Below are 22,690 nucleotides of genomic sequence, written 5' to 3'. Positions count from 1 at the left end.
CCATAAGACTCCCTGAGCTCTGGTCAATATTCTGATTTGCATTTCCCTGATGACTAAGGACACTGAACATTTCTTTAAGTGTTCCCTGGTATTCAAAGTTTCTCTATTTAGAATTCTCTGTTTAGCTCTGTACCCAATTTTTAATTGGATTATTTGGTTTGTTAGTATCTAGCTTCTTGAGTTCTTTATATATTTTGGATACTAGCCCCCTGGTGGATGCAGAGTTGGTGAAGATGTTGGGAAATGATAGATAATGCTTAAAAGCAGACTGAAGGCTTAAGAAAAGCATGTGCAGCAAAGGCACATACAAAGGTCCTGGGGTAGGCAAGAGAAATGGCAATAATGCCTGACTGGAGAGTGGTAAATAATAGAATGTTCTGAGGTGAGTCTGGACAAGACTCAAGGACAAGGCCATCAGGGCCTGGTGGGCAAGGCATGAAAGGATTTTGGATTTGGATTTTTTTTTCCCCAAGTACTACTCTCGAACATTTTAACAAAAAGCCCTCAGGTCTTTGGGGAAGTGGTTTTAGTTTTTCAGGCATGAGTTACACATTGCAGCAGAGACCAGAACAAAGCTGTGGTTGGTCCAGAGCTTGTATCGATCCTAGGATGATGGGAAATAGGGAGGGGAATGCCAAATATGATAACCAGAGAGTGTCATTTACATTTTTTATAGGGTGTCCATTTGCATGGCACAAGGTGCATGTGCGGGTCAGAAGACCTCTTATTGGAGTTAATGCTCTTCTTGTGTCATGTGTGCTCTGGGGATGGAACTCAGGTTGTCAGGCTTGATGGCATATGTCTTTGCCAAATAAGCCATCCCAAGCTTCTGTTTGTTTTAAATTCATGTAGCTGTTGTGCAAAGCAAACAAACAAAAGCTTGGTAAAGGACAACAACAGAGGTGAAGAGTTCAACGTGGAAGCTACTTCAGAGAAGCAGACATGAGGTGATGGATTTGGACCAGGCTTGTGAGAGCAGACAGGTATGTACATTTCAATTCTGGATATATTTGGAGTTAGAGCCAACAATACGTTGAGGCATAGGTGAAGGAAAAATAAAAGGTGATTCTTAGATTTTTAATTTGAGCAGCTGAGATGCTGAGGGAGAGCGACATGATTGACTGCGATGTTGACTCATGAAGAACAGTAATGAGTTAGTCCTGCAGTAACAAACTACTCAAAGTGAACAAGGGAGAGTGTGTACACATACCTGAAGAATAGAACCATTCATTTAATAACCCCATATAGACATGATATTTATACCACCTCATCTAACATATGGGACAGACTCCAGCCCAATACTTACTTGCTATTTGACTGACCAAATTATAGTTCAGATTCCATAAGGACCTATAACTCAATGGTAGAACACTTGCCCAGCACGTTTGAGGTTATGGAATCAATGTATAGTACCCATGGAGAAAAACAAAAACAAAGAAAAGATATTATATTAGGGGTGAATGTTAAAGCAATAGTTTGATCTTACAAGTGTCTTAGCATCAAAATCCACACATCTCCATTATAAGATGGTATCAAAAGAGTCAAAATGCAGTGTGAAGTTTTAATAACTTAACCTATAATTTATTTAGAATTAACTAAAAACAAATGTTATGTTAGTTTAAAGATAGTATAAATCCCTTGGTAATAAGAAAAAAATCAAAATTCAATGTCAGATGCACTGCTGAATCTGGACATTTTTGCATTAAGATGTTATAGGTTTGTTTATCATTATTTAAGTCTAATTGTCATGGTCATGCTGAAAAGAATAAATCAGTTGACATTTTATTCTTAGACTCTGACTCTTTGGGAATCATTATTATTTTGATAGAACATTTAGAGGTAATGCAAACAGTAGGATGCTGGCAGGAAGCATTCTTTACCTCATCGAGGATGAAAACAAACGTATCTCAATGTCACTGCCTGTAAGTTCCACACACGCCCAAGATATTAAGCTAAAACCACCAGCTCATGCTTTCCAATGGAAGCTGATGCTTCTGGCATACCACACCCTCCCTTGTGCTTTCTAAGAGGAACTAGAACACTCTGAATGCCTAACCGACTTTTCACCTAGTAATGTGCTTTGTTTTCCGTCAAACAGTCATTCCCATGACTGATGGAATCCAGGACTTAGGCAATTTGCAATAGCAATTTGTGATTTAAGGAATGATTGGGATCCAGAGATGGCTAAGAATGCTTACTGCTCTTCCAGAGGTCCCAGGGTTCAACTGCCAGCACCCATTTGACAGCTCACTACTTCCTGTAATTCTGGTTCTGGGAATCCAATATCTACTTCTGGCCTCCTTGGGCAAAAAGCATGCATATGACAAAGAGACAGACTTACATGCATGCAAATCTCTCTCTCTCTCGAGGTGTTTTTCAAAGGAAGAAATTGTGTTAACTGTTTTTAATCGGGGAAGCATTTTACTTTAAGATATAAATGAAGCCAAGTCATGTAAATGAGCTGTGATGAACAGTTGAATTTTTGAGCAAGGTGATTTTAAAAGATGATTTTTTTCAGAAAGAAGTTATTTTTTTACTCTTTAAAAATATTTCTTTCATTGTTGAGATTAGAACCATTTCTCCTTTCCCTTTCCTCCCTCTAAATCCTCCCACATAACCCTCCTTGCTATTTTTCAAATTCATGACTCCTCTGGTCAGCCCTGAAACATAAACATTATACTTGTTAGTCTTAAGCAGGTTATTCATATGTATTTATACACACACACACACACACACACACACACACACACACACACACATTACATTATATTCTTTTTCTGAAGGCATGTATTTGGAATCTAAAGAGATTCAGTAAGGGGAAAAAATCAACCCAAGAAACACAGGTAAATGTTCACAAAGGGCAAACATATAAGATAGGTGCAATGAGTCATGCATCCCAGCCCTTGGGACGTAGAGACAGGAAGGCCAGGAGTCTAAGGTCATACATGGTTACCTAGTGAGTTACAGTTCAAGGATGCATGGAAAAACAATGAATCCAATCCAAAGGCCAAATGTATAAGCCTACAGTTCCCCAAGCCATGGTTTTGTTCAAACTAATAAGAAACACTACTGTGTGTTACATGGAAATGTTTGGTTTGCTTTTAAATACTCTCTCTCTCTCTCTCTCTCTCTCTCTCTCTCTCTCTCTCTCTCTCTCTCTCTCTCTCTCTCTCTCTCTCTCTCTCTGTGTGTGTGTGTGTGTGTGTGTGTGTGTAGACCAGAGGACAGCTTGGAGGAATTGGTTTTCTCTTTCCACCATGTGAGAACCGAGGATTGAACATGGGTCATTGGACTCGGAAGCAAGCACCTTTACTAACTGAGGCACAACAGACTGGTTTACTTTTAGAAGGCAAGATTGCCATTATTCAAGAAAGGTTGAATAAGAATGTGGCTAACTCTGATCTCCTCTCCAGTCCTTGGGAGTTAGTAGGTAATTAAGTCGGGAAACTAGATTAAGGAATAGAAAAGGCAACAGCTTCAACTATACTAGATTTGGCTCCTCGGGACTCTGGAAAGACCAATTATTAATTACTTCTTGACGAAGAAGAGGACTCACAACATACTACTTACTCCAATTTTCCCTTTAATAGGCTTCTTTTGTAGAAAGCCATGATTTTAGTATTTCATTTGAATTACCTGTTGTGGAACTCAGTCCTCCAAGTACAACAGTTGCCATCGTCCACAGATAACTATACTTTCTTGCAAGATTGTCACTAGCAGGCCTCTTGGCCATGGTAATCCCTCAGAGAAGGGGTTGTAGCTCATCTCTTAGACCCTCAACTCTTGATTCCAGCCACTCCTCTTAGCCATTTGGATTCAGTTCAGTAACGGCATGTGGTCTTGAGGAGGTACTAAGGAGAAGATTAGCTTGGGGGAAGCCACCCTCCTCCACGCTGTGTAAACTGCATGCAGCAGCTTTGGGGTCACTCTGGCTGCTCTAAGCAACCCTTCACCCATATTCTGGGTGAAGTAAACCAGATGAACACATTAGGTCTCCTCCAGGTTAGCTGAACTTTGATGTACTTATACTTCGTTGCTAGGACCTTAAAAGGAGGTAGACACTTTTCATCTCTCCAGGGAAGGAATTCTTGAAATAGTGCCAAAGACTGATAGCATCATCTTCTAAAATAGTTTTAAGTTTGTTCTTCCATGTGTGTATACGTATTTCTGTGTCAGGGGTATTACATCCATGTAAGTATGGGTGCCAAAGGTTGGTTTTGGGTGTCTTGTCTATTGCTCTAATTTTTGAGACAGGGTCTCTCACTGAATCTGTATCACACTTATTTGGCAAGACTAGGTGGCCAGGGAGCTCCAGGGGTCCTTCTGTCTCAACTTCTCCAGCATGAGGACTCTAGCTGGACATTGTTCTGCCTGGTTTATTACACAGGTCCTGGAGGTCTGAATTCAAGTTCTTGTGTTTGCATGGAAAGTATGTTATTCACTGACCCATCTCCACAGCACCTGAAATTTCTTCTTAATCCAGTGTACTTGTGGACTAGGGAGGAGCAGGGTGTTCAAGCCATTCAAAGGGATGCCTAAAACCACTTCAATCTAAGGGTTGAATTCTGTATGATATATTTGATAAACATTAAGGAACATGGTTTTGTTTTTTTTAGATTTCCATGTTGTTTTGCCTCCATGTATGCATGAGCACTGTGTGTGTACCTGGTGCCTGTGAAGGTCAGAAGGCACCTTTGGATCCCCAGGGACTGGAGTTACAGATGACCACGAGCCCCCATGTGGGTATTGGGAACTGAAGTCAGGTCTGCTACAAAAGCAACAGGTGCTCTCAACTTCTGAACCAACTCTCCAGCCTTTATGGAACATTAAAGGCAAACATTAAGACAACTGTTGAGAAGTGTTGTGTGTTTTTAAATTATTTGATACATTTCATACATGTATGTATTTTCATCATTTTTAGACTAATTTGACACTGCACGAGCTCTTAACCATTTCATAGCTGTCTGTGACTTCCTCTTTTCACAGAAAAGGAGCATGAGTACTTTTTAATCTACCAAATGAAAGAATTTGGGAATAATGGTCCGACTATGGGGACAGCATAACCTAATTGAAATTCATTCTCTCTCTCTCTCTCTCTCTCTCTCTCTCTCTCTCTCTCTCTCTCTCTCTCTCTCTCCCTCCCCCCCTCTCTCACACATACACACACACACAGGAGGGAGGGAGGGAGGGAGGGGGGAAGGAAAGAGAGTGGAGGAAGGAAGGAGGGAGGGAAACACTGACATGGGAGATGGAGATGGTAACCTGCTAGGGTTGGAAATGCTTTCAAATCCAAAAAGTACTATTATTGCCATATTTCCTATCTGCAGAAGGCAAGAAGTCTTTGCCAAGCAGTGTTATCCTTAATACCCAAACAACTCATCAGGTTTATTGTTTAATGGCAGAGTCTAGATTTTCCAATTATGCTCTTGTTCCCGAAACAGGGTTTCAGTATGAGACTGAGGCTGGCCTTAACCTATGGAGCTCAGGATGATCTTGGACTTGCACCACCTCTGCCCCTCTACTGTTGGGATTACAGGTGTGTGCTGCTATATAGAGCCAAAATGGCACACTTGACACAACACACCCCCATCATGGCTGTGCATCTAATTCATGTTAGTCAACCACACATTCCAACCAATGTGTATAGGCCAAGTATTCCTTCCCTTTAGAAGTAGTCTCTAATAAGTGGGTGTTTGAGCACTGATGCAGTTCATGGCTCCCAACAGAACTATTTTTATAATTTGTATTTATTTGTATTTAATTTTATTCTTTAATGTTTTTTTACAGTCCATGTGACCCCCGTCCTGGTCTATCTTCTGACTGCTCCTTATCACATACCTCCTCCCCACATCTCCAAGAGGATGTCCCCAACCCCACCCCACCAGACCTCCTCACTCCCTGGGGACTCAAGTCTTTTAACACTACACTATTAGTAAATTCACCAATACTCAATTGAGAAAACATGATCAAAGATGAATCCTAATTACATTGGAACAATCTGACTTGGCACAATACTAAGAACTGTGATTTCTACAACAAAAACAAACTATATTTTTAGGAAAAGTTATTAATCTCCAGAGGAATCCATGAACTTCTCCCAAGTGTATATAAGCAGCTGTGTTATACTTGAACACACATCTTTCTGGAGAGAGGCCTGCTAACTGAAGTTAGCATCTAAACCGGGACAGTCCAACTCTGATCACCTACTTTCAATAATTGAACCTGTGGACCACACAGAATTCAGTTTTGCATATCTTGGTTTCAGTAGAGAGTAGAAAAAATTTAAAAACAAAGGTAACTTCCAAGGATTGAGGGAAGGAGTCTAAAATGTCATTTCTTTTATGATTTTAAGACCATGCTGTGGTGCAGCATGGGGAAATGTTATCCCAAATGGTTAACACAGGCTGGAAATAAGGGCTGTGGGAGGAATCAAGCAATATTTAAGACACAAGTTAACTCAAGTCCACATTTCAGATTCTGCATATTACCAATTTAATCTTTATTTCTGAATATCACAAACTCCAATTAGAATACTTTAAAAATATTCTTTTGCATGCATTTAACAAATCCAAAAAAATGACAGGTATCCAGTTTACTTGTATGGTAACTATGAAGTTTTAACTGAAGAACCAATAAGCATATTTAAATCCACTGGTACAGGTGAGAACAAAAACCTCTGAGACATTAGTCTGATGGCATCCTACCACTATGCACATGTTGATGTAACACTACTATACTGACCCTGACGCACGGGCAAATGGAGATAGAGGGCTCTCCCTAAGAAGCAAGTGGAAAGGATTACACTTCATCATCATCATCATCACTACTACTGAGGGCAAAGCTGCTGTCTGTGGACTGAGACCCATCTTCCTTCACATTCCCCACAGTCCCTCTTTCATCAGAATCATCAAACAACTTCTCATTGGGACCTTCTTCCTCATCAAACAACTTCTCATTGGAATTGTCTTCGAATACCTTGTCACTGGCATCGTCATCTTTCTTTGCCTCTGTGTCTTCTTCATCTTCCTTCTCATCTGAGTCATCAAAGATCTTTTCATCTATGTCATCGTCTTCCTCTTTTTCATCTGCTTCTTCCTCAAGGTCATCAGAATCATCATCAAAAACCCTTTCATATACGACCTCTTCCTCTTCATCTTCATCATCATCATCTTCCCCCTCCTTCTCATCTGAGTCTTCCTCAAATTCTCTCTCTGAGCCTTCCTCACCTAACACTCTTTCAGAACCTTCATCAAAATCTGATTTGTCAGTCTCATTTTCTTCTGACTCTTTCTCAACATTTTCTGGAAACTCCTTGTCAGAGGCATCCTGGTCAACATCTTTTTTAACACCATTTTCTTCTAATTCTTTGTCAGAGCCATCTTCAGATTGCTTCTCTAAGCTGTCTTCCTCAGATTCCTTCTCCGAGTCATCATCTTCCGACTCTTTCTTGAGGCTGCCTTCCCTTTCAGACTCTCTGCTGAGGTCATTGCCTTCAGATTCTTTTGCAAGGCCATTCTTTTCATAATTCTCTTGGCTTTTCTTCTTCAATTCTCTTTCAGGGCCATTCTCTTGAGACTCCTTTTTAGCATTACCCTCTTCAGGCTCAAGCTCCCTCTCAGGGCAGCCTTCTCCACCCTCTCTCTCAAGGCAGCCTTCTCCACCCTCTCTCTCAGAGCAGCCTTCTCCTCCCTCTCTTTCAGGGCAGCCTTCTCCTCCCTCTCTCTCAGAGTAGTCCCCATCAGACCCACCTTCTTTGGCATCTTTTTCAGAAGCATCTCCTTCAGATTCTCCCCCATCTTCTGCCTTTTCAAACTTATTTTCATCAATAGTTTCTTCAAATGCCATTCCAGTTGTAGCTTCCTGAGCACTCATATTAGACATGCTTGGGTGCTCTGAAAAATGCCTCACTCTGGAAGGCCCTGGCCTTTCTGAACTGCAGATGGAATCCATACGCTGAAGGCCTCTGTTGGCCTCAGGGGCATTAAGGAATGCCTCCCAGCCTCTCAGCCTTTCCTCTCTTTCTCTTGAGGTCTCCTCTACCTGTGCATAAACAGGAACCATTGTTAAAATGAGTTTTAGGCAAAAAAGCAATAACTTCTCTGAGCATTTCTAATACTGACACAAGTACCCTAGTTTGTAAAGCAACCATTCCAAAGCAATCCAAGCACTTCCTTACTCTCGTCTTCAAAACCTTGGTTAGTTAACCTTACACACAGTCAACCTAAATAAGATTATATAACTATAAGTAAATATTGGTATTGTGGAAATATTTCCTTTCCCAAAACATTACTATTTCAGCTTTGTCCATTCTCTGTAATGAGAAAGGATGTGGAATACTTTAGTTTAATATGTTTTCTTATTATTCTAAAAAAGCCTCAAAATTTCAGACTTATAAGCTGAGAAGTGAAAATTTTTTCTCTATCCTCCAATGTAAAACATTATTTACAAGTTGTATTATCCAAAACAGATCAAGCCAACTCCCACACTAAATTCGCAGTTGGCAATGCAAGTTCATGTGGCCTTGAAAGCTGCAGGAATTACCTGATAATCTGTAGTCCCATCCCAGGCTTGAGCAGTGATCTGACGGCCACCAAACCACCTTCCATCCAGAGTCTGAATACAATAATCAGCCTCCTCTGGTTCTCTGAAGGACACAGAGGCCACACCATCTGGGTGTCTCTAAAAAGACAAGAGTAAGAAGGACTGAATGACAAGATTAGCAATTGGACACACCTATCTAAGGCAGATTAGGAGTAGCACTCTCCTGACACTTTGAGCTACAAGACATAAGCAGAACTCTTTTTCCCCCACCCCTCTCCTTTATCCCAGTGGTCAGCTGCTCCTGTAGCTCTACCTTGCTTAGCAAGAACCAGGAGAGTGTTCTCGCAAATGGTTCTGCTAACACTACCCAAGAGGCCAGACCACGTGACTGTTAAGTGTAAAATGAGATCAGATTTGCCCTGGGATTAAAACCTGCATGTTGAGAGCTGAAGGAGCATTGAGCAAGGGCTCACACAGGGAAAGACATGGCTTCCTCATCTATAGGGTTCATAGCTCCCCACTTCAAAGGGTTCTGAGGATTGCCATGCATAAGGCCCCTCACAATCAACACGTCAGCAGTACACTGTAATAAATGGTCACTTAAGTACTTCCGATCAATTTTGAGAATACAGGGGAATATACACAAGGGAGCTTTTGTCCCTTGACTATGATCAGGTGAATTAATTCAGAGAAAGTCAAGAACCTTGAGAAAACTAATGCTGCACACATTTTCCTTCTTGCTCTCAGTCTTTTAGAGTCAGGGGGAAGGGAGAGAAGCTCAGCATATCAAATCAATCAAAGCCTTGCCTTATAAGCCATGTTCACTGAACTACTGCTGACAGGCAGCAGGCCTGCAATAGAAAAACACTAATCGAAATTCCAGGGCCCTCTCAGTCACTTCCTCAGCCTGAAAGGATGTGAGCCTTCAGCACTCATTGGTACAAGCCATGAACTTACATCAAACAGAAGGAGCTTCCGAATCTGCCCAAACTTGGAACATTCTACTCGAAGATCTTCTCTGATCTCATTCAGTACCAATGGATCATCCTGCAAAAATAAACATGATTAAAATGGAGTTCCCTCTTCTTCATAATTCGAGAACTAAATTTATTACTGGAACAAATTAACAAATGAAAAACAGTGCTTTGCTTAAAGGTCCGTACATTTGTCTGCAGACTATAATAATAAATGAAAGAATCAAAACTAGAGATGGATGACTTCACTCACTGCTACTAGCTCAGGCTCCTCTAAGTGAGAAGGTAGAAATGGACAAGCGTGATAGAGAGAAGCAGTTCATACTAGCAAAGGAAAACTATATACTTATACATCAGTGTGTCCATATAGTTTTTAAAGCACATAGTAAAATATTCTTGTTGCTTTTTCCATTGTGAATGTGCTACAAAAACTGAAGCACTGCTGATCTCTCCCAGTGGTCTCTGGTTCAGGAGGATTCTCCTCCCAGACCTCTGGAAGCATTCAAGATTCCCAGTAAGGAAAAACAGAACTCTCAGCTTCAGGGCATGCAAATACCAGAAATAGATACTTCACCTCTACTCTACAGTAGCCTAATGCTTCCTGTCTCAAGAAGACTCTTTAACCCAGTGAGCTAGACACAGAACTCTCTGATCTGAACTTCACACTGACTAAAATGGTGGACAACAACCATGCATTACTAGGCACATCTTTATTAAAATTAATCTCCCTAGCTTCATCTTAGCTTCTCACATTGTATCACACCATGCCGATGTGTGTAATACAATGGGAAGCCTGGCTTAGAAGTAACAAGGACCTCACTCATCCCTTCAATTACTCTTCACAAGAATAAACGGAAGGGTTGGGGTGAAGCTCAATGGTGGAATGTGTGCTTGTTCAAGGGCCTGGTTAAATTTGAGCACCACAAAAACATTCAGGACATATTAATACACATGCTCAAGTACTGAGGAGTGAAAAACACAATTCTATGCACTGGAAATCCAGCAGCAAACAAAGTAGACCAAGTCCTGATTCTTGTGGGACTCATACTATGGCAAAGGGAAAGAAATACTAGGAAGGAAAACCAAAACAGAAAGATGAAAGCTTTGTAACTTCAAAGTACCAGCCTGAACCAAACCAAGGATTTTTATTACACACATATGTACATTCCTACATATGTATGCTTGTACTTTTGTTAGCTCATTTGTTCACACACTCATTCATTCATGCATGCATGCACATGCACAAAAGGACACCTACAGAGGTCAGATGACAAACTTACATGAGTTGGTTCTTTCCTTCTACCATGTGGGTTCAAAGGATCAAACTAAGGTGGTCAGGCTTGATGGCAAATACCTTTACCAAGTAAACCATCTTGCTGGGTCCTGGACTTATTTTAAAACAGTCTCCAATTTGTAAGTGTGAAGCTTCTGTCTTAAAAAAGCACCCACCAGAAAGGATTTGTGTTGGCCAGGAACAGATATCCAGCATAGGGCTGTAGCACTCCAGGCAGAAGCTAGATGCTTTTGAGTTTGAGGCCTGTCTGGGCTACAAAGCAACTTCAAGGCCACCCTGAGCTACACAGTGAAGGTCTACCTCAAAAAAACTAAAACCCAAAGTAGTTTTTAGGAGAAAAATTATATGGGCCACTCCAGGAAAATATAAGTGTACATAGTGTGACAGTTTTATTGGAGAAAGTTTTCCCAGAGAGCAAGATCAGAGGAAGAAGAAAGAACATATGCAATTAAGACTTTTCCTTGCAGACTTTTCCTTTTCATTCCAAAGGTTGCGATGAAGCTTACATCTTTTAATATATGCAGATGAATGTATGCTATCACCTGATAAACCAAGCATTCATTCTCCAGGGGACATGATGAAAAGGCAGTACATCTAGCGGATTACATGTACTATTTCTTAAACCTCCTCTGGCAATGACAACATTTCAAAAAGCAAGTACAGGTAGCCCACCTGTCTTACTAATCCTAGCCAAACCTGACAATTTACTCAGTATAAAGTACACCATGTGCCAGTGTAGTATCCTCCACCTTTAAAACACACAGAACATGTTAACCCACAAAAACAACTTACAAAAGCAACTTACAAAACATGGTTTTGATTTTCTAATACAGTACTGAATAGTTCAGCTTGTTTACTGAACATCGGATAGGTACACTAGCGACCTCATGGTCACTGCTGACCCTCATGGCAAATGGTGATGGAGCCCTGAAGCTTGCAGCTGCTGCCTTAAGTATTGTGAGAAAGGATGGTATCAAATGTCATTAGCCTGAGAAAAATTTCAAAATCCAAAATGTAAATCATGGCTCCTGTTGCATGCGCAACTGCTGTCACACCATTTTAAAGTTGGAGAAACCTTAAGTCAAGCCAGTGTAAGTCAGAAAGAGGCTCTCTATGGAGTATGCATTTGATTTTCAACTGTATTTCATTACTATTGTAACTCTAAAATAACTGTTACATATTTCAAAGAACCTCTGGATTTCAGATAAAAAGAGACATTAGGCAACTTTATTTCTAGAAATAGACTACAGAATCCATCTACTCATGAAAACATGTTCAGACTCCAAAAGTGTTCTGTAAACCCCACCACTTTATAAGGACAGTTCAGCTATGACCTGTCCATTTTAAGGCTCTTGCTAAGGGACTAGACTCAAACAGTCATTGTGACACCGTTGACAATGTGAAGAAAAAGAACAAGACCAGAGAGAGATTCCAACTACAATGTTTCCAAATCGGAATTTTTACATTACAACTATTTTCTTCCTTGTGTACAATGTGCTATAATTAATTCCAGAACTAGACAGAAAAAGCAAAAGTTATTTTAGCACTACTGATAGTATCCATCTACGCCAGCACATGCTATCAGGAAGTACAACACAATGTAAGCTATCGTGACAATTCCTATTTAACTCTTTATTTGCTGGTTTGGGAATTTTACACAGATATTAAAATGTGGTCCTGAGAAACAAGCTGCATTCTTGGAACTTTAGATTCCTTTATAAATCAACCTTTCCTCAGTTTTCAGACTCGAGTGTGAAACTGGTATTCTCCACTGAAATCAGCTGTACTACAAAAGCCACAGGCTGTCCCCATCAATCTTTGATTTCAGACAGCAAGCAGCTGGGAGTTTGGCCCACAGTATGACTAGTAACAGTCTTATCTAGGATCCAATCAAAAGAACAATGGGATAAACACCGGGGATTCTAAATACAGGCTGATTCTTTGTTCCATTTTCCTATCCTACCCATTACTTCAGTGATGGGGCATGGTAAGCTTTGCACCTTCTTATAAAATAAAAACATTCTGGAATTTTTAGGTGTTAAAATGCCATTTCCTACCTCAAAATCCATGGGGTGAAACATATTTTTGAGAATGACAACTCTCTCATGGCGCAGCCGGTTTGGTCCAGCTCGTCTCTCAGGTCTCCAATCCAACTGCCTAATGTAACAAAAAGTAACAGTGAACTGAAAACTGGGTTCAGATATGTGGGAGAGAAAAGTGACGGATATAATCCTTTACTGAGAGTTGACAAATATTCATTATTTGATGCTAACATACTTCCATAGAACTTTATAAAGTAAAAAATCATCTAGGCAGGAGGGAAAATATACATTCAGAATCTGAAATCCTCCTTATGTGTTCCTTATGAAAGTAACTGGAGTCGCTCTAAAGAACACTGCAGTTAGGCTTCTAAAGTCTCCTAATGAGTTAGTATGTACAACTTTCTAGGAAGACGAAGAAAGCATCCCTTAGTTTTCAGTGGAGGTTTGATACCCAAATCCTTGGCCACACAGAACACTACTGTATTGGCTGATAACATGTACCTGTCTTCCCAGACACTTTAAATTATCTCTTGGGTACTATAACACCTTACACAATGTAAATGTTATGCAAGCAGCTGCCATGCTGCACTGTATAGGCATTAATGACAAGAAAAATAAATGGTACATATTCAGTACAGTGAGTCCACATATATGGAATCCATGTATATGAATGGCTGACTATAGTTTGAGACCAAAAACCAATTTAAATTTATATGCAATTTATAAGATTATGAAGAACAAATTGCACTGAATAGTATACTACTGACTCTTTGCTATAATCTTACATTTTCCTGATATTGTTTGAAAATATCATAGGTGTCTATTTTAACTCAGTCTGTAAAAAACATGGGGCCACACAAAGAAAATATGGTTATCATCTTATTGTGAGTTTAAGCATAATGCTAGAATGTTAACAGAATTCACTGGTGAAAGTATTATTTTGACTAATTTCCTAAAACTAGCACATTTCAAAACATACTTAATAACAAATTAATATAAATGTCCATAAATGCAATGATAAAACCTTCAGCCTTTCTAACTTTTACTAACAAACCTGTATATACACATTTAGCTCCTGGCAATTGATTTCAATCCATATTGAAAATGAAGTCATAGTTCTAGAATAAGTTTCAACTCTTCATTTGATGGTCAATACTGAGCTAAATGAAGTTCCCTTTTACATCATAAATAATCACCCCCAAAATTAAATTCTTCATTCCTGAAGACTGGAAGCACAGGAGTAGGGGCAGGAAGTGTGGGAAGAGAGGATGGAGGGACAATGAAGTTCAGTTTATCAAGAGCCCATCATTCACCATTTTGTTTTTGAATAACAAAGTCTAGAACAGACTTTTTAAATCATCCCAGAAAAAGGAAACCCTCCCTCACCATTACCAAATCAGCCCATGGAAGAGACTGCTGACAATCTCTAACTAGAAAATGAAAATCCTTGAGAATAATTTGTAGACATGTCTGATGGAACAAAACTAAGTACCTATTATCAAAAATTACTTTAAAATATGTATATATAATCTCTCAAAAAAGAAAAACTACATACTTCTGTTGCTGAGACAGCTTCTTCTTATAATCTTTGCACTTTTTCTTCTTCTTTGAGGCATCGTATTCACCCTTCAGCTGGAACTTTGCCACTTCCACATGCAATTTGTAGCCTCTAATTTCATCTTCATCCAAAAGTTTTAATGCAAGTTCCACAGATTCTTTCTTTATAAAGGTAAAATAAAATACTCATTAAGTTGAGAACTGAAATGAAACTTGAGATTTTGATATAAACAATGACAGTTACCTACTTTGGGATAAAGAATCTTAAAATATAAATCAGGAGAGCTCTGTTCAAAACACACGTATACCTCACACACCTGTGTTTAACTTAGGTACATGACTAGTTCTCTAAACCCCCAATTTCTCCATCTGCAAAAAGCTAAAATATCTTCAGCACAGAGTTCCTTAAAAATTAGATTAAATAGTATATGGAAAGGTTAGGGCACAATATACAGTAGGTGTTCTGTAAATTATATTATTGGGTAAGGTTTTTTGTATACAGGAGCCCAAATTTCTCATCTGTAGAATGAGAGGAGTGGAACTGAGTTGTGAAATTCTGTAGCATCTACCTAACAGTGGGTGATTCAAGGAGCTGAAAGGAATACAGCCAGTCTTTAGTGTTCAGCTTCATCAAACTAAAATATACATCTGTAATGACATGCTTAGTACAAGATATTTAATGGCTTATATAGTAAATGCAGTTATGGATTCTGAGTCCTACACCAACACACTAGTTATCATCCCCTATTCAGAGGAAAGGACAGGAGACCACTGACCTAAGCTGCTCAATCAAATATGGATTCTGGAATAATTAACTTTATTTTCTGGAGTACAACTTACTAGTTTGACAATGTGCTATTCTCACAGGCCTTAAGTTTTATATAAAAGTGTTTCATAGAGCAATATTATTCTTTAAAAAGCAAATCATGGAGTTGAAGAGATGGCTCAATGGTTAAGAGCCTTTGTTCAGTTCCCAGCAGCCATAATGAGTAGCTCATAACAATCTATAACTCCAGCTCCAAAGGATCCACCACCTTCTTCTGGCCTCTGTATGCAACAGCATTCATGGGCACATATATACATGGCCTTCCCTCCCCACATGTATACACATAAATAAATAAAATTGTTTAAATCCCATCAATACCCTGCTCTTTTAAAAATTTAGTTCACAGGTTTTAGTCAACTTTGGGCTGGCAAAATTCTCAAATCTTACATATGAACATAGAAGACTAACATCCTAAACAATCATGTTAGGGTTCACTTATCAGATTAAAAGCTGATAACCTCAAACCTTGCCAGCTAAAGCCTATTTTTTCTAGTGAGGCTAGAAAGGAGACGGTGAATTATACTTACTGCTTCAAACACCACAGAAGAGAATTAAAATGGAAATTGGCAGAACTGTGTATAGTCTTTTTACTGTAAATTGATGGACATCCCACTGTATACTGTCCACTAACTACTTACCTATGATATTTATACTACCACATTATCATTTTTTATTTTGATTTATAGTTATTTTCAGGTTCTATGACAAACGCATATGTCATAATTGTGGCCATTTGTTTTGTGCCAGGTGAGAACGGATAACATGTACTCTTAAGGTGACTGGTGTTCCAGAAATGATAACTTCCTTTCACATCTATCAATGCCTGTACAATTTACAGTGAAAAGACTATATACAGTTCTGCCAATTTCCATTTTAATTCTCTTCCGTTGTGTTTGAAGTGTAAGTATAATTCACCATCTCCTTTCTAGTCTAATTTGGGGTTAGAAAACACTTTTTGTCAAGAGCCAGTTAGTAAACAGTTTAGGCTTTGAGGGTCAGGGTTATTGCTGCAACCATTCAATGCTTCTGATGAAACATGAAAAGAGTCAGATGCAAAAGCATAAGTGAGCCAGTGGGGTTGTGTCCAACAAAACTGTATTTGTAAAAATAGGCAACAGACAAGACTTTGCTAAACTCCATTCCAGTTCATTCCAATGTGCAAATAAAACGTCACTGACTTTTTTTCTTCTCAGAATTTTAAACTGTTGATTATATACACTGATGAAGAGGTCTTTGCAGTGAGATTTTTGAAGATTTAAGAGAAGCCCCAAAGTTACATATTTACATAACATGCTGACCTTGTAGTAAACAGTATTGTTAAAACAAGCAAATAACCTGAGTGTTACTAAGATGACTTCTGGACTTTTCTCTCTTAATACTTCTTTTGTGTCCAGTATTTGCAGTCTTTCTTGAGTATACTGAATGGAAGCAGCATTTATTATATACGTTAAAAAACTAGAAAAGGTACCTACAGCATCACCTATATACGGTTAGGACCTGAGAGCTCAGTTTTCTTTGTGTTTTGTTTTGGATGGTTAGTGGTTTAGGCTAGTATCTATAAAACTCTAGCCTTGATTCCTGAGTTAAACACCGAAGGGATAAGAGACTTATTTGACCAAATACCAACCTTTAGATAACAACAAAGCCCATCTCCTTTAAGATTTCCTTGATCATCTTTGTAAAGTTTAACCTTAAATTCTTCAGTCTGAGGATCTCTCATAATGATGCCAAATTTGGACATAAGCTGTATAAATTCATCCACTGTGATGTCTGGAGGGAGACCTGTAATTTCAGAGAACAATTTTAAAGTATTTAATGAAGGTAAACATTTTTAGCAATTTACCAATGAGAAACCTGAAACTTACGTGAATACAAAGCTGACTTGTGTAAATGAATACAAAAACTTCCTATCCATAAATGTGAAGATCATTCATATTTTATACATTAAAAGATATCACAGTTATGCTATGCTTACACTTCACTAAATCTGAAGGAAAAAAAACTGCTCTAAATTATCTAAGGAAGGCATACAGAACAGCATGTAATGTTGCATAACTTTTCTTCATTCCCTACTATGTAAATTCCTAGATAACAAAAGCAGGTGACTAAAACTCACTGAAACTAAAATTCCCTTAACACAAAGTCTCAACATGAAAACTGCATTGCAACGGGATAAGTACCTGACACATATACATTTGTATTTCTGTCTTCTTCAACATGGAACCATCCTAAAAAGCAAAGGGAAATAAATAAAACATGTGAAAGAAACAAGAATTACATTACGAAATCTTGGCAATGGCAATTTCTTCAAGGTTTTAGAATGTCCTCTTTATTTTAGAAGACTATGACTAACTCAAATCACTACGTAGCTTTCAAAATATATAAACCTTTTGACTGAGAATTATCTTTAGCACTCTCTCTGAAAAAGAAAAAGGGTTATCTCTATTCTTCATGACTTTAAGGCTATCTTAAAGTGAAAACTCACATTATCCTTCTTTCAATGCTATTACAATCCTCCAAAATGTAAACGGGAGTCACATATTTTTCCTATCTCATTTTTAAACCCAGGTTTTGTAAAGACAGAGCCACTTGCCAGATTCAGCCTTTCTCTTTTCTCCCCTCTTTTTGGAGTCAGTGGTTTCCGGGATTTCTTTTTGTGGAGGTTCTTCTACAGACTTGGTGCTGGTGTCCTGGACGTTCGTGGTAGAGCTGGATGCACCATCACTAGAAAAGCCGTAGTTAGCCTGATACGTAGCAATGAAATCTTCCGTGATCTACATGGGTAAGTCAACACACATGCAGACAAGGTTACTTCAACTTGCAGAAGGAAACTGTGTTATAAGGCTGTACATTCAGCAATATAACCTAAAACTTAAACAAGTGTTTACACCACAGGTAGTAGTACTAATTAAAGTATAATCCAAGACCAGTCACCTTATATGGAAACCGTGTGTAGTGTGATCAAAGTAGGACAAAGGTGCTCAGATTGCCAAAACAACATGCATAGTTTCTAAGTGACGCTATCACTTTTTTCTACATTTTTATAAATTACTACTTCTCTGCAGTATATTTGACTAAAGTGTCCAATACATAAAACAAAAGAAGTATTGAATAACGAGACGGTAAAACCCAAAGTCAACTAGTAATCAAACTGGAGAATCCACTTTTGGGTGCCCAGACAACAAATAATTGTTTGTCAGACTATTCAAAGTGCTCAGAAAGAACTCACATCTACATTCGAGAAGTCATTGCAAGTCCAGAAGTTCAATTATAAATTCTTAAAGTTTGGGGTGCTTGAAATATGCACAAGTACAAAATCAGAAAGAATAGCTGAAATAAAGAACTTTTTTCTGTGACCTTCACATACACACATATTAATAAGGCATAAAATAAAAATACTTAAGGCACCACCCTAAGATTTACTTTTCTTTATACATCAGGACCGCAATAGACTGAACCAACAATCCCTCTGCCCAATGGAGAAAAGTTTTGTGTGACTGGCTCTCTAACTGCTTGGTGCTCCTTAGTACCCTTTGATGCCAAAGTTCCTATGAGGCTAAGACTAACAAAGTACTTTCACCATACAGTTTACAACACCAGGTTCAACACCAGTTGTGTTATTTCCAAGTTGAAATTAAACACTTAGCATTTCCCAAGTACTCGAAACAAATGTTGAGATCTCTTTCATCCATTTCCTGTGCATTCCTAGTCATATTCCTGTGGTGAGAGGGTCCAAACTTAGATGCCCTGGAACAAAATTTAGTAGAATAATAAAACAAGCAAGAAAAGTTTATTCGGCAGAGTGAGGTGAATGACTGCTTTTCCACCTGTAAATCGACAAGCTCATTTTACACAAGCATGGACATGAAACATAAGTTTGGCTATACAGGATCAAACTTTTACAGATGTGTTTTTCTTGGTGTTTTTCCTCTTTGCAGTAAAAATATCAAGATAAAACGAACTGTGACCTTCACATACACACAAATTAATAAGGCAGAAAATAGAAACGTTTGAGGCACCAACCTAAGATTTACTTTCCTTTATACATCAGGACCGCAATAGATTGAACAAATAGACTAGCCTCCAGTCACCAGTTCAAAGACCTAGTACTTCAGCGGAACAAACCTAAGAGGGATGTCCCGCAAGGGTGGCCAGGGAGCTCTATGGCCCTGCTCCACAGTGGGACTCAAGCTACTCTTTCTTACCTTAGGGAACCAAGCCTTCTTATCAAGGTCCCACTCGTAGGGAGTGTCATCTGGTGGTTGTCCCAAAGAGTCGGTTTCTCCAGAGGGCTCATTCTGGGTGTCACCTTCCTTGGGGTCTCCTCCGTACAATTCCTGCATTCGCAACTGCTCGTCAAACTCATCGTTCCCGCTCAAGCTGCTGCCACTCATGGTCCTCACGTAGTCCCGGACGCAGCGGTCAGAGAAGTGAAGAGGCCGAAAGGGCGCTGGAAGAGAGCAGAGAAAGAGAGGGCTGCAGAGCTCAGAACGTGCACCGCAACTCCCGGGCCGCCTCCCGCAGCGCCCCAGCAGACCCTGGGAAGTCTGAGAGGAACCGCCCAGACTCCGCCCTCCCGCCCGCCCCATTCGCGCTCGCATGCGCCTTCGAACTGCCAGCGCAGTGGCCGCCACCCACCTGGCGGGCTCCGCGGGGCCTCAGTGCCACCGCTAGGTCCAGGGCGAAGCGGAAGCGCGCAGGCGCGCTGTCACCGCTGTGGCTGGCTCCGGAGGCACCACAGCTTCCTCCCGCCACGTCAGGCAACTACTTGAGAACGAAGTCCGCCTCAGGCTGATGCAGTCGCCATTGTCCGCGCGTGGTGACGTAGCGGGGTCGCGCCGACACGCCCACGTGGCGTCAACTGTCCGCGACGCTTGCGCGGAAAGGGGCGGGGTTTCAAAGTCCGGCTGCCGCCGCAAGTCCGTACTTAATAGAGACCCGACTTTGGAGACGCAGCCTGCCGAAATGCATGGCACCTCGGGAACCTTGGGCTCCTCTGCACTCCGGACGAATTTGGCCGAAGCGATAGCCTGAAAAAGACCGCCGGACTCTTCCAGTAGAGCTGCCGCTGGATGGGCTTTGCGGCAGGCGCCATCTTGGGGAGGTGGGTGGGACCGTGGGACAAGTTTCTCCCGCTTCGCGAAACCGTTGCGCCTCCTTCACGCAAATCCCCGCCCCTGCCCAGGAGCCAAGGGTTTACTTAATTTTAATTGCTTGCCCTAGGATACACACGGCTTTTGTTCATCTTAGTAACCCAAACACCTCTAATACGCTCTTTGGAGTATAGTGAAGCATGAGTGAACGAACGGTGGGCAGAAGACCCCATCACTTCCTAATCTAACCCCCCTTTTATGCATTTGGTACCACCCTCAGTCTGCAGTACTGAGAGTAGCTTTTGCCTGCAACGTGTCAAAGGTGTTCCAGCCTGGAATTTGAAGCTTGACTGTAAACATCCTCTTGTACAAATAAGGGATGAACCTTGTGACCCCATTCCCTTGACTCTTAGTAAGACAGCCCACAGTCTTACCAAAAAAGTAGGGCTTTTCCATTAGATGTTTCATGCACCTCGAAAAGGACAGGGGTCCATAATTTTTAAACCGACAGGTATTTACTGAACTCCTATTAAGTGCCAGGCATTGCGAGAGATTCTGAGGTAAAGGCTGAGAAGAAAGTCACAGATCAAGGGAGGTTCAATTATAGTTGGTGAACAATAGGATGGAAGCACCAGATGCTGGAGAGCAGCAATTATTTTGTTTTCAGTATCTTTTTATACTCAAAAACTAGACAATTCTAAACAGCTTTTTTTTTTGGTATGTGGATTACGTTTATCAACAACATACATTGCTTTAATGTTAACTATTTAAGTAAAATTTTAATCATTAAAAGTAGCAATAAACTCTATACCTGTAAACATCAGTACTATAACCCAGACTTGACCATAGGGAAAAGCTTCTCAGTAATTATTTTGTTTCCATTCACCTTTGTTTCTAAATACAGTGGTTCCAGATGGGTTCTAGAACATCTTGGCTTCTCACAGGCCTCTGAATATGATTTCGACCTTAACAATGTTTTTAAAACAATAGTTTTTGTTTCCAAATACACTTACTTTTATGAGGTTCTTGATTTTAGTAGAACTAACTATTGGAGAACTGAATTTATATGCATGCTATGGATTGTGTTAGGTTCATTTAAACACTGCTAAGTAGTTCTTGCTTTGATCTGAAACTGTATATGATGCCAGAAGTACCCTAACCTCCCCCCCCCCAACACACACACATACACAAGGAAATGGGGAAAAAATCTTATGTCTGGGTTGCAAGTCACCCCGTTGCCTTTGCCCAAAAGCTTCCTGGAAGCCTGTAGGCAATCAAGCTCAAGGTAGCATTGCATTTCGCACTAGATATTTCCCTGGGCCAGTATACATCTGTCTCATAAAGTTTGAGTACAAACAGATATAGACTCAGGGTCATGAAATGACCTGAAATGAATGAAAACAGGTACCTATAGAAGGTAAAAGACCTGACAAGGGTCTTCTTTGTAAAAGTTCCTCTACCTTACTTATAAACCTTACTTATAAACACTTTCTGGAAGATTAAAGAACTATGCTAATACACACACACACACACACACACACACACACACAAACACACACAATCTATCCTCATGTTTGGGAGTTTTCTTGTCCCCACATCTTGTTATCTTTAAACCTAGTTGAGAGGGGGTTTCTTCTGACAAAATGGTTGATGTATCTTTAACCTGAGATAATATGAACTGCAGAAATGCTTTAAAAACAAAATTTGCTTACAGAAGGTATACAGTGTTAAACTGGGGGCACTTTTCATCTCAATGAGGAAGATGTACCCTCTGGGCATGCTTTGGTTATACATGACTTTGTGACTGTGTTCATACTTCATAGAGTATTGCTGTGATCCATATCCTAAATTTTAAGCAAGGGAAGACCTTGAGCAAACTTAGGACATGTTCATAATGTGTTTTGCATGTGTCCAAATCCCTCCCTATCTAGAACCCTCACTAAAAAAAATGAAAAATCTTATAAGAACATTGTACAACAATGAGCAACTTAAATGTAATTGTAGTTATTATTATAGCTATGTATAAAGTTAACCCCAAGAAATAAAATCACTTTATTTCTCCAAATAAAAACAAACCCATAATTTTTAATCACAGTTTCTAGCTACAAAAGTGGAGGGAGCTGATGCCCTTGAAAACTAAGGAGTTATTTTATACATATCTTATCACTAACTCATGCAGGCTCTAGTTTAATGAAACAGGAAAATACTGTCTTGACTTTTGTAGCCTGATACTTTTTAAAATTAGAGTTCTATACATGGGCTGCAACAAGGGCCCACGGTACCTATGTAGGGGGCTCAGTCTTCATGGCTGCCCTGTCTGGCCTCAGGGAGAGAGGATGGGCCTAGCCTCTCAAAGGTTTGAT

At 39.9% G+C, this 22,690-nt stretch overlaps 1 protein-coding gene across 2 annotated transcripts; it reads right to left on the bottom strand.

Moving 5' to 3' along the window:
• Nucleotides 1–6,475: 6,475 nt before the first annotated feature.
• Htatsf1 (HIV-1 Tat specific factor 1) lies at nucleotides 6,476–20,058 on the bottom strand. 2 transcript variants are annotated; one of them, XM_034485837.2, is made up of 10 exons: nucleotides 19,873–20,058; nucleotides 19,440–19,684; nucleotides 17,828–18,008; nucleotides 17,415–17,462; nucleotides 16,862–17,016; nucleotides 14,407–14,570; nucleotides 12,867–12,966; nucleotides 9,499–9,588; nucleotides 8,542–8,679; nucleotides 6,476–8,040 (listed from the first exon to the last, which is right to left on the bottom strand). In XM_034485837.2, the coding sequence occupies exons 2-10, from the start codon at nucleotides 19,626–19,628 to the stop codon at nucleotides 6,799–6,801; spliced, it is 2,307 nt and encodes a 768-aa protein (XP_034341728.1). In that variant the 5' UTR covers nucleotides 19,629–19,684; nucleotides 19,873–20,058; the 3' UTR covers nucleotides 6,476–6,798. The 2 variants fall into 2 exon arrangements, with proteins under 2 accessions (XP_034341728.1, XP_034341730.1); XM_034485839.3 differs by lacking the exon at nucleotides 19,873–20,058 and having other exon boundaries at nucleotides 19,440–19,769.
• Between the last annotated feature and the right edge of the window lie 2,632 nt (nucleotides 20,059–22,690).

The sequence above is a fragment of the Arvicanthis niloticus genome, chromosome X, assembly GCF_011762505.2.
Source record: "Arvicanthis niloticus isolate mArvNil1 chromosome X, mArvNil1.pat.X, whole genome shotgun sequence".
NCBI lineage: Eukaryota > Metazoa > Chordata > Mammalia > Rodentia > Muridae > Arvicanthis > Arvicanthis niloticus.
Note: the sequence above shows the minus strand (reverse complement) of the source record. Positions and strands in the feature narration are given on the sequence as shown.